General features: G+C 40.0%; 1 protein-coding gene across 6 annotated transcripts in view; it reads left to right on the top strand.

The window, feature by feature from the left end:
• The window catches only part of DDC (dopa decarboxylase), a 117939-nt gene extending 103570 nt beyond the window's left edge, over positions 1-14369 (top strand). For 5 of the 6 annotated variants that reach the window (XM_072153159.1, XM_072153157.1, XM_072153155.1 and 2 more), the window contains 5 exons: positions 592-611; positions 1931-2029; positions 10508-10609; positions 13647-13863; positions 14164-14369. In XM_072153159.1, the coding sequence (XP_072009260.1) occupies positions 592-611; positions 1931-2029; positions 10508-10609; positions 13647-13862 (437 nt within the window). In that variant the 3' untranslated portion in view covers position 13863; positions 14164-14369. The remainder of the gene's footprint in view (positions 1-591; positions 612-1930; positions 2030-10507; positions 10610-13646; positions 13864-14163) is intronic. The other variant, XM_072153161.1, reaches the window with a different exon arrangement.
• The last annotated feature ends 5960 nt before the right edge of the window (positions 14370-20329 follow it).

Below are 20329 nucleotides of genomic sequence, written 5' to 3'. Positions count from 1 at the left end.
CACATACACACTCATCACTGCATCATCCATCCACATACACACTCAGCTCAGCTGATTCTGACATCACATGATTCTGACATCACCGCAGGTCCCGTACCTGTAGGGAGAGAGCAGTACGGAAGCTCCTCTCTGGGAGATCGGGTGCAGCTCTATATCAGGGCATCGCCACATCTCCCTTACAGCGGTCAGGAGGGTCTGGCAGTGCTGGATTCTCAAGACCTCCGGTCTATAAGAAGCAGGCACTTTTTAGCAAGATTTTTTTCTTGCTAAAAAGTGCGTCTTACAGTCCAGAAAATACGGTACATCCCAAGAGCTATTAATTTGTGAAAAAAGAAAAACCTTTACAGTTACTTTTTAAACTTTTACAATGTATTAAATAGCCCTTTGTGTCCCAAAAAACAGAGCAAAAAATTTAAGTTAGCGTGAAAAAAACGTACAAAAATTTGCTAAAAATGCCCCAGGTATTAAAGCCTTTTCAGGCCATGTAATTAATGGGGTTAATTTTGTTTTTAACACACATTATATAAAAATGTACATATAATGTTATAATTTCACACTTTCATAAATCCTATTGTGGCTTGTGTCTTTCAGGACTAGTGACAGATTACAGGGTAAGCTATTTACAATTTTATTTTTCATTTTTTAAAATTTTGTTATTGCAATAAGTAGTTGGTTAGATAATAGATTGTACCCGGCAGTCCCCGGGTTACGTACAAGATAGGGTCCGAAGGTTGTAGATCCAGACAAAAAAATTTTTGGTCCCAGTGACAATTGGAGTTTAAACATTTTTTGCTGTAATGGGACTAAGGATTATCAATAAAGCTTCATTATAGACACTTTACAGCTGATCATTGCAGTCTGGGACTAAAGCAAAGCATCCAGAGAGCTTCACCAGAGGTCAGAGGGGTCCGTCTGTAGCTATGGGTTGTATGTAAGTCGGATGTCCTTAAGTAGGGGACTGCCTGTACTAGAGTTTCAAATTGGATTTGACCACTTTGCCTACGTTTAAAAAAAAAAAAAAAAAGTTGATCAAAAGTTATTCTTCAAGATGTGCACTTACATTGCTGTGCCCTGCTGCAACTTTCTTATAGTGAAACAGATACCGTGCATGAGTAGTATGCTAGGCGTGAAAGGAGATCTCATACAGTATATGGACATGTCTATTGGCGAGTCAGTGCCCAACTAATCCCAACCTACACCAAGAAAAAAAGCATACAGCAATTTAACTCAATGGAAAGTGAATGTTTTGGATAAAAGAATGCCATCAGTTACCATCATTATCTCCTAATAGACTGGCACCCCTAACATCTCCAGACTCAAATCCCTGCAAATTCAATTTTATCCACATCGATTTGTTTATTGCTAGATGGGACATTTTATTAAAACTTGTTTTGTTATTAATATAGAACTAAAGAACCACCCCAGTGGAGATGCAACTTTCCTTCAATGCACCTTACACTTGATTATTAAGTTCTGAAATTATTAAATGTATATTTATGGTAACACAGCTTATACAGATATTATAAAAGTGACAATATATGCACTGTCCTGTCAACATTCAGAGATAGTACTTTATTTAGCAGAGCAGTACTTCCACTAGCACAGGTAGTACTTTCTATAGCAGCTCAATAATTGTAAATCCTGAAAATGGTTAACATTGAAATAAGCTTGCTGAGCTATGAAAATATAATATATATTATAGCATGGTATAGCATAAATGTCCTATTATACCACAGATCACAATGTTTGTAGGAGTGGGAACTTAAATATACATGTCATGCCTTTTGGACAAATGCAACTTTTTGCAAAGCCAAAGAAATTAAACATTGGTGACTGAGATATCAGAACTTATGTTCACAGTCTTAGAATTTACATTGATTAAATAATGTATAAATGTTTTGTTGACCTTGTTTAAAAATGTTTTTTATAGCACTGGCAGATCCCACTAGGAAGAAGGTTTCGCTCTCTAAAATTGTGGTTTGTCTTAAGAATGTATGGAGTAAAAGGACTTCAAGATTACATACGAAAGGTAAGAGAGTTAAAGGAATTTTCTAGGAATACAGAAAACATCCAGGGGTCCAAAGCTGAGCTGGGGAATACAGGCGGTCCCCTACTTAAGAACACCTGACTTACATACGACCCCTAGTTACAAACGGACCTTTGGATGTTGGGAATTTACTGTACTTTAGCCTTAGACTACAATAATCAGCTGTAACAGTTATCAAAGGTGTCTGTAATGAAGCTTTATTATTAATCCTGGTTCTAATGACAATCCAACATTTTTAAAATCCAATTGTCACAGAGACCAAAAAAATTTGGCTGGGGGTTATAATGATAAAATATACAGCTCCGACTTGCATACAAATTCAACTTAAGAACAAACATACAGACCCTATCTTGTATGTAACCCGGGGACTGCCTGTAAAGGAATATATACCCAGCACCGACTGCTTTGTACTTCCAGTTTTCAGACTTGAAATTCTGGGGGTCATGGATCTGATTTCAGAAAATGAATAGCCTCCTCACAACCCAGTAAACTGTTAATAATTAGCGATAAAAAGATTGTACAGGTCCCAAACTGGTCAATGACAACATCATGGTCCAGCAAGAAATGGCACCTTATACATTTCAATATTGCGGTGCAGCCAAATAGACCAACTAAAAGAAGGTGCAAAGTACAACTCTTCAGTCTTATACCGCACCAGATTAACCATCCCGCATCAGACACAGTGATTAATCCGGTGCAGCAGAGAACTGTCTAGTTCTAACTGCATTGGTGTAAGCTCTTGCGATTAGGGCCCTCATTTCTATTGTTCCATATGACTTTTTGTACTCTGTAACGTCTTATTTCATTTGTATATATTTATTTGTATGATGGCGCCATATAAATAAAGATTTTTATTATTTATGTAAATTGAAATCTGGGTCTTCAGAACAATCTGGGGGCATGATTTCAAAACAAAAAAATGATTCTGTTTCTTGGTTAAACAATTAAACAGTAGAAGGAATCTTAAATTTTATTATTTTAACATTGCAATCAATAATGACACATTATTACATTTGCATTTATCAGTCTGACATCAGTTGTTCTACTCTTATTATTCTGCAAAAAGAGCGTGGAAACAGCTTAAAAAACTTTGGTTGATACTTTCAGAATAAATCGATCATATAGAAGCATAATAAAATTTGCTTTTGGAGATCTCCCCCCAGAAAAAAAGCACTAACCTTAATATAAAATAGTCAAACATCTAATAAATCTAATTATAAAAACTAAGCCAATATTCTTATTACACTTAAGTAAAATGAGTTACGCATTTCAACTGAAGTACAGTTGAAAACTGTATATAATTACATTTGGAACGGATCCGTGGGGTTATGTAGAGGTGTTCAAACTCCCTCTAGTGTACATTTTGATAACAGCATTTTTTATTTTACATGTAAGACCAAAATGTTATTGCATTTAGAAAGTAAGAACATTTAATTTAATAAATATTTTTGGTACAGGCGGTCCCCTACGTAAGGACACCCGACTTATAGACGACCCCTGGTTACTGACGGACCCCTCTGCCCACTGTGACCTCTGGTGAAGCTCTCTGAATGCTTTACTATAGTCCCAGACTTCAATGATTAGCTGTAAAGTATTTGATCTCCTATCAACGAGCAAGAATTCTGGCTCTCGGTGCTGTTAATATTTTTTTAAGAAGCTCCTCCTACTCTGAACTCATTGCATGTATTTATTGTACCTGTTTAAACTTGTTTTCTGTAAAAAAAGACAAGGAATCTATAGTCACCAAAGTGTGTCCAATTTGTGAACAAGTTTATTAGGTGACTATTCACACTAAAGTTTCAAGATCCTTCTACAAAAATCGATACATAATATCCGGCAATCTCCAATTTGGAAATGTTAAAATGCACTATTTATTAAATATCCATTAAAGATTATGATACAGCATAGTTGTGGAAGAGACCTACAAGGGACACATAACTGGTGGCAATAAGCCTGTGAGGAAAAACATTTCTAGTCTTTCTAAACACGTTTCACAAAAAACATTAAAGGGATCTACCTTAGCTGTAACGGGCATAGAAAGGGTTACTTCCCCAATTGGGGGCGGAGATAGAAAACACAAGCTCAACAATCGGGAGGTATTATGGATCCTTCATCTACAAGGTACAGGAGCTCCGAAGGCATTGAATAGAAGGACAGATACCATGTATGTTTATTAAATTAATCACTATTTGAAACACTGTAATTCATAAGTCCTTCTGATATTCTATGTACCATATTTACTATTATTTTACTAATTTTTGTCATTTGATACATCCTATGGTCCGCTACTAAGTTTCTCTCTATTACCATGTGCCAATCAAGGTTCACTCCAGGCATCTAATTTTCAGTCTTTTGAACATTGTTGTATGTGTATTTCCTTCAGACCATAAGTAAGAACTGAATAGCAAAGTTTGAAACACATAGGTGTCTTCCAGGACTATGCTGTACCATAATTTTAAATGGATATTTAATAAATAGTATTTTTTAGCATTTCTAAATTGGAGTGCCGGATATTAGCTACCTTTTTTGGGCTTCATTCCTTGGCCTTCCGACAAGACCTTTTCTTCTGAGCACCAGACTACATAGATCAATGCCGAAAATCGGCATGTGGAGATTTATTTATCATTAGACCAGCTCCTTGGGACAGTTCTAGGTCTATTTTTGGAGCTCCGCCACCCATCAGATTCATTAAAGTGGCTTTGGCCCTTTAATAAATGTTCTTATGGTCTATTTTCTGTCTGGGATTTTTTTTTTACAAAATTCCTAAAAAAAGTCTCAAAATGCATAAAAACTCTCAGCACATAGACCAGCAGGAGATTGGAGTAAGTTTAAGACTTTTTATGAGACTTTTTGCGAAAGTCTCAAGTCATGAATCTGGCTTTGCACGGTGTTGCACTAGCAATAGTTCTATGTTTAGGGCAGATTATTGAAGAGGTGTATGTAGTCCTGTGAGAAGTCTCAAAAACCCTCAATGTAACTACTTTGGTTTTCCTGGGCTTTTTTTGGAATAAAAAATCTAAATATATATATATATAACCCCCATGGAATCTATGTGAGTGGCTTGCTCAAATATATTTTTTTATATACACTCCAAACTCTCCACCATGGGCAAGACCAAATAGCTGTCTAAGAACAACGGGGACAAAATTGAAGTCCTGCACAAGGCTTGGATGAGCTATAGGACACTAGGCAATCAGCTTGGTGAGAAGACAACAACTGTTGGCACAATTATTAGAAAATGGAAGAAACGCTGGATGACAGTCAATCCTCCTCAGTCTGGGGCTCCATGCAAGATCTCATCTTGTGGGGTAAGGGTGGCCCTTAGGTCAGGAATCAGACCTACACAGGAGGAGCTGGTCAATGACCTGAAGCTAGCTGGGAACAGTCTCAAAGATTACCTTTACACACTACTCCCTAATGGATTAAAATCATGCTGGGCTTGCAAGATCCTCCTGTACATGTCCAAGCCCATTTGAAGTTCTCTACTTACCATCTGGATGATCCAGAGGAGGCATGGTAGTAGGTGATGTGGTCAGATGAGACCAAATTAGAACTTTTTAGTATCAACTCCACTTGCTGGGTTTGTAGGGAGAAGAAGGTTGAATACAACTCTAAGAACAATGTCCCAAACGTCTAGCATGGCGGTCGAAACAGTATACTTTGGGGGTGTTTTTCTGCAAAGGGGACAGGGCGACTGCACTGTACTGAAGGGAGGATAGATTTGGGCCATGTATCACTAGATTTTGGACAAACACCTCCTTCTCTCTGTAAGAGCATTAAAGATGGGTCATGGTTGTGTCTTCCAGTATGACAATGACCCAAAACATTTTATTTTAGATTCTGTCTCTCACAGTTAAAGTGCAACTACAAAAAAAATTACAGACCTTTCTATTTTTTGTAGGTGAGAAAACGTGCAAAATTGGCCTGGATCAAATACTTATATATATTATATATTTCCCCCACTGTACATCATCACTTAAATCTTGTTCTGTTGCATTCTTCGTTGTGTAGGGTATTTTGGGAGGGTTGCTACCCTTGGGATCCAGCAACTAAAAATTGGATGCTCAAGAAATTCATTTTATACATTACATACAATTAAACATTAGCCCCCCAACATGTTTCGCCAGTATGACTGGCTTCATTAGGGGTAAGGGCTAATAGCCCTTACCCCTGAAGAAGCTAGTCATACTGGCGAAACATGTCGGGGGGCTAATGTTAAATTGTTTTAACTACCAGTTTTGGTAGCATAGTAGTTCTCACCAGTATTAGTTCTCACATTGTTCAAAAGAGCTCTGTAGAGATTTTGAAGTGATATTAGGTCAGTAGAGGGGCTAATGTGACACTAGATGAGTTCAGTGTAAGGCTGATAAAGTGCAGTAATATAAGTGCTGTCCTGCATATGCAGGAGAGTTGTCATGGTATAGGGATACAGGACAATACCCTACACCCACTTGTCCCAAGTGGTGATGCACCATCCTGGGCGAACCTCTGTCTAGGGTTCGCACACAGTACAGCATACTACTGGCTTATTGTTATGTTCGCCATTCTATGTATGCAACCAAGGTCTATTACAGACGTGGGGTTCAAGAAAGTTATCCACACACTGTGGAGTGCCATAGCAGTACTGTGGTAGTGCTGATAGGAGCCTTTGTAAGATCTATCTAAGCTATATGACATATGAAGAGCACTCATCAATCATATACTGTATATACCCAACTAGATGAGACTCATGGCGTATGTTTTTATTTCACTTTCCCCTGAGCACCAGTAGCCTTGCTACTCTTGTTTACAAGTGTGTCTAAATAAAAGTGACGTCTTAATAAAGAGAATTGTTCCTTTCCGGACGTGGGCAAACCTTTCTGCCTATGGCAGTTTTTGTGAAAATACAGTCAGACATAACTTTAGACTATTATGTATTGCTACACGCTGTTGCAACTGGAACAAGTACCATAAGTCATAACCAAACTAAAAAGTAGTGAGTCACCAGTCTACATGATCTACACCATAGGGATCATGGCATTAGTGGTACAGAGTTCTGCTGTGGCCAACAAAAGGAATTTGCAGCCACACAGGAACAGATTATCATTGCCACTTATTAAGCTTCAGTTTTGGGGGAGCTTAAAGCTGAAATGACAATCTGTGATTGCAAATGGTTTTGATAGTGGTGAAGTCAGTAAGGTAGAGATACCTCTGCTTTGCTCCATCTTTACAGGGGTTGCCCAACTGTATTTAAAAATCTGGAGGAGGGCTAGGGAGGGTTCCGCCAACTTCCGGCCACCTAGCACACCCATCTGTTCCCTATCCCCGCACCAGAAATTTATGTAGTTTTGCTAGGTGGTTGGGTTACCTGTAGGAAATTTGGGAAATGTATAAAACCTTCCAAAATAAAAAATATTATTGTTTCTTGTGACCGATTGTGACCGATTACAGCACAATTTATACAGCTATAGTGGGTACGGAAAGTATTAAGAGCCCTTTAAATTTTATTCACTCTGATTGCAGCCAATTGGTAAGATCAAAAAGTTCTTTTTATTGCTCATTAATGTACAATCTGCACCCCATCTTGACTGAAAAAAAATCAAATAGAGATATTTTTTCTAATTTATTAAACAAGAAAAACTGAAATCACGTGGTCATAAGTATTCAGACTCTTTGCTGTGACACTCATATTTAATTCACATACTGTCCATTCACCTCCTTGAGAAGGTTCTACTCCTTCATTGCAGTCCAGCTGTGTTTAAGTACAATTATTGTATGTGATTTAGAAAGGCACACACCTGTCTAAATAAGACCTCATAGTGCATGTCAGAGCACATCAGAATGAGGAGGTCTAAGGAACTGCCCAATGAGCTCAGAGACAGAATTGTGGCAAGGCACAGATCTGGCCAAGGTAACAAAGGAATTTCTGCAGCATAAAGGTTCCCAAGAGCACAGTACCTTTAATAGAAGAAGTTAAGAACAACCACAACTCTTCCTCGACTTGGCTGTCCAGCCAAACTAAGAAATTGTGGGAGGAGAGCCTTGGTGAGAGAGGTAAAGAAAAGCCCCAAGATTACTGTGGCAGAGCTTCAGAGACGCAGTTGGGAGATGGAAGAAAGTTACACAAAGTCAACTATCATGCAAAAAATCACATGAAGGACTCTTAGATTATGAGAGATAACATTCTCTGGTCTGATGAGACAAAGATTGAACTTTTTGGTGTTAATTCTTAGCGGTATGTGTGGTGTAAACCAGGCATTGCTCAACACCTGCTAAATACAATTCCAACAGTGAAACATGGTGGCAGCATTGTGCTACGGTGGTGCTTTTCTGCTGCAGAGACAGGACGACGGGCTGCCACTGAAGGAAAGATAAATGTGGCCAAGTACAGAGATATTCTGGATGAAAACTTTTTTCAGAGTGCCCTGGAACTCAGACTGGGCCGAAGATTCACCTTCCAACAAGACAATGGGGCACATGTATTATAAATCTGGCTTTTTCGTGTGTGTTTTGAGACTTTTCTTGGCTTTCCTGCTGGTCAGATGTATCTTAGCGGATTTTCCTTATTGGGACATGTGTTTTGTTTTGAAAAATCACAAATTGACTACGGACCAAAGTTGCAAAAACTCTCCAGAATTCGCAGTTCACCAGCTAATTTCTACGCCTGGTCAGGGGCAGCCATAGATTTGCGCAAAAATCTGTGACTTTTTTAAAAGTTCACAACTTTCGCCTCTGGATTCTGGTGATAACTTGACAATGGCGAACTTTGAAGGGAGACAGTTTAAGGTGCAAATAATATCGTAAATGAGCACAAGAACCATGGAAAGTGGTTTTAAAAGAACTCTGTGACTATTCATGACTGGCCCAGCCAGAGCCCTGACCTAAATCCAGTTGACCATCTCTGGAGAGACTTGAAAATGGCTGTCCTCCAATGTTCTCCATCCAACCTGGGGAAACTGTAAACGATCCCCAAATCCAGGTGGAAAAACTTGTTGCATAATTCCCAAGTAGACGAAGACTGTACTAGCTCAAAAGGTGCATCAACTCAATACTGAGCAAAGAGTCTGAATACTTATGACCAGGTGATATTTCAGTTTTTCTTGTTTAATAAATTATCAAAAATATCTACATTTCTGTTTTTTCTGTAAAGGTGGGGTTTAGAGTGTATACTAATGAGCAAAAACTTGACTACTATGAAATGAAATGAAAATTTAAAGGGGGTCTGAATATTTTGCAACCTCACTCTATGGGGAAGGGGGGAATTTATAATTGTAGTTACGTCAGTTTTCTGGCATTCATATGTATCATTCTCTTGTCGATTTGCACAAAAATTTGTGAATCCTACCTTTTACCACTACCTTTTATTTTAACTCAGATTTATCAAGGGAATCCACATGTGATAGACAGATTGAAGTGCAGCTTTTTAAAATGTTGCAAATTAAGGCACAAATTATCTCCAGCCTTCTACTGGTGTAGGAAATACTATTGGATTTGAGACTTTTTGGTGAACTGATTCCTTAAAGACACCACATATGCCAGATTTATCAAGCAATCTAAACCACTATGATAGATCTGACATACAAATAAGCTCTTAAGACAGTGTAAAAAAACTGGTACAAGAAGCCTAACTAATGATAATTCCCCCCTCCCCCATTTGTAATATTACTGGTGCTTGGGCTTATATTTTATGTACAAAAGTTTATGAAAGGTTGTAGATTTTAGATATTTATATATATATGGTTGTTGGCTGTTGGGCCTAGGGGCCCACTATAAATGCTGGCACCCTTAATCTGGCTCAGGAGGCAAATAAACATTTTTAGGCATATATAAATCCATATTACTTACAACTTATCCAGAGTTATACTTGAAATATGTCTTTCATCTGCAGTTCCACAAAAATATTGTTTAATATAAGTAAACTTGTAACAGATAAGTTATTATGAATGTGCTTTCTAACAAACAAAAAGGAATATCTTGGAGAGCTTAAATGATGTTGGAAACAGGCTGGAGCTAATAGAGGAGGGTCAGTAGTGGCTACTGGAGGTGTGGAGTAGCTTTCACCCCTGGAGCAGTCTCCGGCTACTTCATGCCCCCCGTAGCATTTGAAATTAATTAGCATTTTCCAGCATTAAACTGTATTTCTGCAGCAGCTGCATCCCTGAATTAGTACAAAACAGGATGCAGCTGCTTCCCAGACATGGAATCTACCATGGAGAATATCAATAGAGATAAATAACCCCCATACATATTCAATATCTGGCAGGTTTGGCTAAGCTATGGCTAATAGTAGTCACATCATTATAACTGTTAGCAGAGATATGATAACCACAGCTTGGGTGTAGCCAAGCCATGCTATATCCCATCTCAGGCTGTGGTATTAGTTTAATTTCTGCTGAATGTGACCATAAACATTTGTATGAAACATGTTATTTTGAAATACACATTCTGATTTATTATTGTATATTTTTCTATATTTTACAGCACGTACGATTAGCGCAAATGTTTCTGGATTTTGTAAAAAACGATGAACGCTTTGAGATATGTGCCCAGGTTATTTTGGGTCTGGTATGTTTCCGTTTAAAGGTAAGAGTGTTCACTTTAAAAACTTTTAAGAGGAATTTTATATTGAAGATCTACGGATATATAATCGTTATTGAATTTGAGGCAATTTCTACAACCTCACTGATAAAAGTTATCATTGCTGGTTACAAAACCTATTTCAATATGCCACAGTTACTGGAATCATAATTTATAACAAAATTTAAGAAATGGGCCATTGGTAAGCCCTTTTCCATTGGATTTTTTTCACTTTACATCTTTCAAAAGCCATAACGTTCTTATTTTTCTACTTAAAGATATGTATGAGAGTTTATTTACTGTGAAACTAATTGTACTTCCAAGTGGCAATATTTAATATTCCATAGTATTGCACTAAGGAACCAAAGAACTTATTGTAAATCTTCTCATTAGGTTTTTTAAACCCTCTTTTAAAAATGTCCCCATTCATCACAATTGATTCAGTAGATTGCATGTGATCCTGTTTGTTTATTTAGATACAATGTAATTATACCCCAATCAATTTGATGCCCCAATTCTCCTAATTGTTATGCTACCAGAAACTACCATATATACTCGAGTATAAGCCGAGACCCCTAATTTGAACACAAAAAACTGTAAAAACCTATTGAATCGAGTATAAGGTGAGGGTGGGAAATGCATTGGTCACAGCCTCCCCAGTATATAAACAGCAAGCCCCCTGTAGTATATAGCCTGCCAGCCCCCTGTAGTATATGGCCTGCCAGCCCCCAGTAGTATACAGCCAGCCAGCCCCAGTAGTATACAGCCAGCCAGCCCCAGTAGTATACAGCCTGCCAGCCCCCTTTTAGTATACAGCCAGCCCCTTGTAGTATATAGCATGCCAACCCCTTGTAGTATATAGCCAGCCATCCCCCTGTAGTATATATCCTACCAGCCCCCTAGTATATAGCCTACAGCCCCTGCCCCCAATATAATGCCGGTAGGAAGAAACAAATGGTGTACTCACCTTCTGACGCCCCTTGGCAGGTCCTCTTCTATACAGCGATGCTCCGGAATAGTCTCCGGTCTCCCCGCGTGGTCCGTCGCAGGGATTGTGATGTCAGCCACTTGTTGACATTCTACTATGTGCGCTGGCATCAGCACACACTATGATATCATCGAGTAGCTAATTTCACAATTCCTGCAACGGACAGCGTGGGGACATGTAACTGATCTTGGAGAATTGATGTGTAGAAGAGGACCTGCCGGGGGGCATCGGAAGGTGAGTACACTGTTTGTTTGGGTTTTTTTTATAATCCGAGGTGAAGTTTTTCAGCAAATTTTTTTGTGCTGAAAAACTCGGTAGGTATTGTTAAGTGTTTCATGCAAAGTATTAACATAGATGGTCGGTTTTCTTTTATGCAAATGCCACATTTCAGATTGATCCTCGCTGGCAAGAAACAGCTATGAACAGCTATGCAGAAATGTCAGCATACAATGCTGCAAATGAGGGCCTATTGTGTGTCACACGGGGTGTGGGAGAGTCTCTTGGGGATAAAGTCTGTGGACTCCCTGGACCATTGTGGGGGATGATGGTACTAGCCCCAACCCGGGACTGGAGTCTAAGTGGCCCCTGGTCTTGCTGCGGTGGGAAAGCAGAAAACCAAACACAGGGAAGGCAGGACTTTGGGAAGGCAGGACTTTGGGAAGGCAGGACTTTGGGAAGGCAGGACTTTGGGAAGGCAGGACTTTGGGAAGGCAGGACTTTGGGAAGGCAGGACTTTGGGAAGGCAGGACCTCTGGATGGCAGGACCTCTGGATGGCAGGACCTCTGGATGGCAGGACCTCTGGATGGCAGGACCTCTGGATGGCAGGACCTCTGGATGGCACCTGGAATACAGGACTGCCACCAAGACACAGGACCGCCACAGGAACACGGGAATACAGAAACTTGTAGGTAACCTGGGAACACTGGAACACTAGGAAACACAGGAGGGCTTTCACTTTAGGGAAATTACTTGAAGATCCGTCAGAGAGTGAAGGGAGGTGCCGGATTATAAGGGCACACCGGATTAGCCAGCGCCAATTAGGATAATGCTGGCCCTTTAAATCCTAAAGGGCGGGGACGCGCGGCCCAGACAGACAACAGGATCGTGGCATAGTCAAGGCCGGAGCCGAGCCAGGAGAGTTAAAGAGAACACGTCATGCAAAATAGCTCCCCTAATCTAAATTGATTTTCATAAACTGCCATTAGAAAGCATTGCCTCTATCCCTTCCTTGTCCCTCTACATGCCTGTAAACTTAAGCAATGAGGTTCTAAAGCTGTATCCAAATGAATGTCCAATGAGTCATTAGCATATTCAAGTTGTCCAGCTTATTCATTAATTGGGAGGTACAGCCACAACCCCAGTGCTTGACTGACAGCCTATATAATGATGTGAGGTATAATGGTGTGATGGCTCCTCCATGTGCTTGCTGGTGGCCACACCCCCTGCAGCTTGTGTGTGTGTGTAGGAGAGATACAACAGCTCCAGGCAACCATGATATAGCAGAACATGTCAGGTACATGTGTAGTTGATGTTGGTGTGTGTGTATTAGGAGGGAGAGCATGTCAACAGATAAAGCACAGACACTAGCAATGCTTTACTATACATTACACACAGAGATGACTAGGGGGAGGAGAGGGGAGGGGTAACAGGGGTGACATCACTGCCTCTGATCTTGTGACCAGCCTCATTTACATAATAAAGAATATATGATTTTATAATGATTAATGTATGAAATATCTAGATAAAGGCTGTGATGGGATCCTTGCGAGCTGCTCCAGGTAGAGGTGACAGAACTAGTGACAGAGACCTGGTGACAGGTGTCCTTTAAGTCCGGGTAGGGGGGTGACCGCGCCAGAGGGCACGGGTGTACCCATGATCCGTACCGAGGATCGCAGGTACAGCCGTGACAATGTGAATGTATTTGCTTTTATATCTATTAAAATGAGATGTAAAAAGAATAGGTCATTTTCTAATGACACCTTACTTTCAACAATTTATAATCTGATTCAAGTAATCCATTCTTTTTTTAATCTTTTGCACTGTTCTTTATTTAGGGTTCCAATGCATTGAACAAATCACTTCTTCAAAAGATAAATAACTTAAAGAAAATACATTTAGTGCCATGCTGCTTAGGAGATAAGTTTATTTTACGATTTGCTGTGTGTGCTCGAACAGTTGAACCCAATCATGTTGAATTTGCTTGGAAACACATTGAGGAACTAGCCACGGAACTCCTAACAGAAGGTGGAAAAAATAACAAGACTCCGTAGGGTAAGAGTTTGTCCTTTGCTTGTAATATGGTTTTAGAATTTTCATGAAACATCTTTTCTGGTTTTGTGTAGTGTCTATTTAGGCATAAAAATATTTAACATTTGTATAATCCTGTACCATGGTCTCAAGAGTATAGCTGCCCCATTTGATCCCTTTTATATAAAAAGAATTGTCCTGCTACCACAACTAGGGGATTTTTAAACAAGTACCTTTAAAAATCTTATAAGCAGCTATGCATTTTAAATTTAAAATGTTTAATAAATGTGATTATTTATTAAATAATAAAAATTTATTTTTCAGGACAAGAAATTGCATATCAAGAGAAAAAATTATATGTTGAGGTTGCGTGTCCTGTATCTTTGTAAAAGTATATTTATTTTCTTGTTGACCATTCTGTAACAGCAGTATAAATCCATCATGTGAAATAAATGTGAAGATATGGCATACATTCTTATTCATTATTACTGCACCATACAGAAAAATCATAATAAAGAGAAAAAAAATAATGTACAGTATAGCAATTGACTTATGTACTTATCAATGTTGTTTCAACAATGGTTAATGAATCATGGCTACAAGTATTTGTCAATTTTAATATTAGGTAAATATAGGAGCACAATTATCAGGGCTTGTATGCCTGAAAGCTGGCATACAAGCCCTGAAATAGACAGAACTCCTGACCTGCCAGTGGCAGAATGGGCCGCCATTCCTGCACTGCAACTGCGCCCATCCAGCCCAGTCCTGATGTAGAAATGCTCTATCAGCCTTTGCCAGGAGAATCCAGATAAATCTGGATGGTGCCGGAGTGCAGGATTTCATCATTTGGTGCACCAGCAAATATGATAAATGTACCCTATTGTAATGATCCGGGTCTGGTTTTGGAGTCTAAGTGTTGTGACTTACTTGAGTTATTGCAGGCAGGAATCGTGGTCAGTAAGGCCAGAGGTCGGAACACAGAAGAGGCTTAGCAGTACAGAGGAGCAGGCAGGTATCGTAGTCAGGAGAAAGCTGGAGGTTGTAGCACAGAAGATCAGCGTCAGTATTGAGGGAGCAAGCAGGTATCGTAGTCAGGTGGAAGCCAGTGGTCGTTGCACAATAGAGGAGTCAATCGCAGGAGAGTAGGAGACAAGCTAGACTACAGGCTGGAAGCACAATAATCTTGCAAGGATGTATAGGCAAAGCTGGGTTTAAATAGGAAGTCCAATCTAGGAAAGGGGTGGAGCAAGGCCAGGGAAACAGGAACTAGGAACTGGAAAGTCACAAACTAGGCCAAGGATCAGCACTGGAGCTGTCCAGCTTGTTGCTTAGCTCAGTTGGTAGAGCTGCAGCCTGGGACAGCGGAGTCCGCCGGTTCAAGTCCTGACAGTAGTCCCCTCCTTTCAGGATGGCCGCTGGACATCCTAGGGGCTGCTTTTTCTGGATGTCTCTGATGAAAAGCTTTTGTTAGTCTAGGGGCGTGAACATTATTTTCTGGCTCCCAAGAATTTTCTTCTGGTCCGTACCCCTTCCATTGCACTAAATACTGCAAACGACCTCTTGAAATTTTAGAGTCCAGGATTTTATCCACAACATATTCCTCTTCCCCTTGGATCTTTACTGGTGCAGGAGGTGGTTGATTTCGTCCTGGAAAGGGGTTTTCAATGAATGGTTTAAGCAATGATACATGGAACACAGGATGTATTTTCAAACTGTTGGGAAGTTTCAAACGGAAGGCAACTTGGTTAATTTGAGCAGAAACCTGGAAAGGTCCAATGAATTTTTGGCCCAATTTGGGAGAAGGAACATGTGTTTTCAGATTTTTAGTAGATAACCAAACTTTATCACCAACATTTAGGGTAGGAGGAGTCTTGCGATGTTTATCTGCCGCCTTTTTGTAGTTTTCTTGGGCTTCTTGTAACATTTCAATTAGTTTTTTCTGAGTTTCATGCAATGCTGTTAGTCTGTCAGTAACTGCAGGAGTAGATGTAGACGATGGAAGGTTAGGAATAAACACAGGATGGAAGCCAAAGTTTGCATAAAATGGGCTTTCAGATGTAGAACTATGTTTGGAATTGTTGTAAGCAAATTCTGCTGTTGGTAAATAGTCCACCCAATCATCTTGAAGATAAGAAATAAAGCAGCGGAGATATTGTTCAAGAGTTTGGTTAGTCCTTTCAGTCTGGCCGTTTGACGGAGGATGAAAAGCAGAAGATAAATTAACTTTGATTCCTAAGGCTGTACAAAAATTCTTCCAAAATCTGGATGTGAATTGCACACCTCTATCTGAGATGACATTGTCTGGTGCACCGTGCACCTAAAAATCTCTTTTATCATTAATTCTGCAGTTTGTTCAGCAGTAGGGATTCGTTTGGTTGGTATAAAATGGGCCATTTTTGTGAGTCGGTCCACAACAACAAGAATGGTGGTCATTTCTTTAGAAGGAGGAAGATCCACAATAAAATCCATGGAAATTGATCCCCAAGGCCTGGATGGAACTTGCAGTGTTTGAAGAAGACCTAGAGGGGGAGAACGTGGAGTCTTGTTTCGTGCACATGTTAAACAGGATGAAACATACTTCTTAACATCATTTTTACAATTGGGCCACCAAAATGAGCGAAGCAACAGTTCATAATTTTCATAACTCCTAGATGCCCTGCAAGTTTTGAATCATGGATCAGCTTTAAGACTTCAAGGCGAGCAGATTCAGGGATATATAGTCTGTTGTCCTGCTTCCAGAACCCCTCTTTTAAGGAAAGATTTACATCCTGAGAAGGGTGATTGAGAAATGAGTCATTCTGATATCCATTTTTGATGATGGTTAAAAGTTCTTTGGAATCAAGTATTCCTACAAAATTTTTGGAAGGTAAGATGGGTGACTCTGTCTTAGACCCCTCCTTAGGTTCATCAAGAATCCTGGATAAGGCATCAGCCTTGCCATTCCTTGAGCCTGGTCGATAAGAAATTATGAAATTAAATCTAGAGAAAAATAAGGCCCACCGTGCTTGTCTTGCAGATAATCTTCTGGCAGTACGGATAAATTCTAAATTCCTGTGATCTGTTAGGACAGTTACAGGATGATTTGCGCCTTCCAAAAGATGTCTCCATTCAGAGAAGGCAATTTTAATGGCCAACAGTTCTTTATTTCCGATGTCATAATTCCTTTCTGCAGATGACATGGTATGGGAAAGAAAGGCACATGGATGAAGTTGCATCTTGTCACCAACTCGTTGAGACAGAACAGCTCCCACAGCAGCGTCTGAGGCATCTACAGCCACAACAAATGGCAATTCAATATTTGGATGTACCAGTATGGGTGCAGAAGTAAAAAGAGTTTTTAATTTATCAAAAGCCTCCTGTGCCTCTGGGGACCACAAAAATGCTTGGGTTCTCTTTGTGAGTGAAGTGATTGGAAAAATTACCTTAGAAAAGTCCTTAATGAATCTCCTGTAAAAATTTGCAAAGCCAACAAACCTCTGAATATCTTTAACATTTTTGGGGGTAGGCCAATCCACAACGGCTTTGATTTTACCAGGATCCATACATAGGCCTTCTGGAGATATGATATGTCCCAGAAATTGGATTCTGGTTTGTTCAAATTCACACTTCTCTAATTTAATATAAAGATGATTCTCCCGTAAACGTTCCAAGACTAACATAACATGTCTGCGGTGTTCCTGCAAGCTGTCTGAAAATATTAGAATGTCATCAAGATATATCACTACAAATTGATCCAAGAAGTCTCGAAACACATCATTTATAAAATGCTGGAAGGTGGCTGGGGCATTGCATAAGCCAAATGGCATAACCAGGTATTCAAAATGTCCATATCTTGTTCTGAAAGCTGTCTTCCACTCATCCCCTGGACGAACACGTATGAGATTGTATGCCCCTCTTAAATCAAGTTTGGTAAATATCTTGGCACAGCGCAGTCTTTCCAGTAACTCAGGAATCAGGGGGAGAGGGTAACGATTTTTAATAGTAATCTTATTTAGTTCTCTGTAGTCGATACATGGCCGCAAGGATGAGTCTTTCTTTTCTACAAAGAACAAGGGTGCACCAGCTGGGGAGGAAGATGGACGAATAAAGCCTTTCTTTAAATTTTCATCAATGTATTCTCTGAGTACTTTTAATTCTGGTTCAGAGAGACTGTAAATTCGCCCAAAAGGAATAACCACTCCAGGAAGCAACTCAATAGGACAATCATATGGGCGATGAGGAGGTAGCTGATCAGCTTTTTTCTTGCTGCAGACATCATTGAATTGTTGGTACTGAGGCGGCAACATGTCCTTTTGAAGAGAAATCTCAGAGACTTGCATTTGCTTTTGGATAAACAGATTCATATGACAATTGTCCTTGCAGTATTTAGATGGAAAGGTAACCGACCTTGATTCCCAGTTGATAAAAGGATTATGTATAGCAAACCATGGAATTCCTAGAATGACTGGAAACTTGGGAGAAGAAATCAGATGAAAAGTCATAGTTTCATGATGATCAGGTTCAATACAAATTCCAAGATCAATTGTCTCCTCAGTTACAGGCCCAGATGATAAAGGTGATCCATCAACTGTTTCCATTTCGATTGGAATGGATTTCGGCCTACGTGCAATGTTATGGTCAAGTGCAAACTGTAAGTCCATAAAATTACCCCCTGCACCAGAATCCAACATAGCAGAACATTGTAACGTACGGCTCCCAATGGTGATTTGTGTAGGAATGACAAAATGAGATGAATTAACTTTGTCCTGAGTTACAGAGGAGATAGACTGAGAAGCAGAATCTGGTAGTGTAGAAAGTTCAACATTGTTTACTGACTTCCCACTTATGCAGACTACAGTCCTTTGGAACTTATTTGGACAGTGGATGGCATAATGTCCCGATTCTCCACAATAAAGACAAAGATTTTCAGTACGGCGCCTTTCTTTCTCAACCGCAGTAAGAGGTTTGCGGATTACATCAATCTGCATAGGTTCAGGTGTTGTTTCAGTCTTTTGTTGTGTAGATTGGCTGAAAAAGTAGGTCGGATTGTTTCCAAAGATTCTCAACTTTTCATTCCTACGTTCTGTAAGTCTCTGATCAATTCGGATACACAGTTTAACAAAGTCCTCAAAACTATCAGGGGCCTCCACTCTGGCAAGCTCATCTTTCACTTATTCTGATAAACCTCGTAGAAATTGACTCTTCTGGGCTGGTAAATCCCATTTGGTGTCAGCTACCCAGCGACGAAATTCTGCCATATATTCAGCAACAGAGCGTCGTCCTTGACGCAGATTATGTAATTTGTTTTCAGCCGTGGCACAACGATTAGGGTCATCAAAAACTTGATCTATAGCTTTGGTAAAAGTTTCCAAGTCATTGAGGAGGTCACTGTTCTTTTCCACATAAGGCGAGGCCCATGCAAGAGCTTCATCTGTCAGGAGATTGATTATAAACAATAATTTTTTCTTATCTGTGATGAAAGGTGCAGGTTGCATTTGAAAAAATATGCGGCATTGATTTAAGAAACCTCTGTAACGGCGACGTTCTCCATTGAACTTTGATGGCAGGGGCATGCGGCATGAATCTGCGCCTTGGTTGTGCATAGCCAGAATTTGCCTTTGTAATTCAATTATTTCTTTTTGTTGATCCATTACCACAGTTTGCAACTTAGAGAATTTTTCCTGATAAGTAGCACCAAAATCTTGTAGCTCAGCCACCTGTTGTCTCAGAGTGGTCACAACAGACTCCATGGTAGGCAAGATTATTCTGTAATGATCCGGGTCTGGTTTTGGAGTCTAAGTGTTGTGACTTACTTGAGTTATTGCAGGCAGGAATCGTGGTCAGTAAGGCCAGAGGTCGGAACACAGAAGAGGCTTAGCAGTACAGAGGAGCAGGCAGGTATCGTAGTCAGGAGGAAGCCGGAGGTCGTAGCACAGGAGATCAGCGTCAGTATTGAGGGAGCAAGCAGGTATCGTAGTCAGGTGGAAGCCAGTGGTCGTTGCACAATAGAGGAGTCAATCGCAGGAGAGTAGGAGACAAGCTAGACTACAGGCTGGAAGCACAATAATCTTGCAAGGATGTATAGGCAAGGCTGGGTTTAAATAGGAAGTCCAATCTAGGAAAGGGGTGGAGCAAGGCCAGGGAAACAGGAACTAGGAACTGGAAAGTCACAAACTAGGCCAAGGATCAGCACTGGAGCTGTTCAGCTTGTTGCTTAGCTCAGTTGGTAGAGCTGCAGCCTGGGACAGCGGAGTCCGCTGGTTCAAGTCCTGACACCTATAGAGTTTACACACTGCATATTGTTTTTATGTCCAACTTTTGGTTCTATGCAACATCCAGTTTATATATTTGTATACATATAAAATCACCATAACATTATCACAGCCACACCTCCTACAAGCCCCAACTGCTGTCCACTGCAGTCAATCACTCATGAAATTGGTTTGATCGTAAACTACTTCTGGAGAGTCCCATACAGTATATTTAAAACAGTCATAAAGGTTTTAACATA

Source organism: Engystomops pustulosus, chromosome 5, assembly GCF_040894005.1.
Source record: "Engystomops pustulosus chromosome 5, aEngPut4.maternal, whole genome shotgun sequence".
NCBI lineage: Eukaryota > Metazoa > Chordata > Amphibia > Anura > Leptodactylidae > Engystomops > Engystomops pustulosus.
This window is presented reverse-complemented; position numbering and strand designations above follow the sequence as displayed.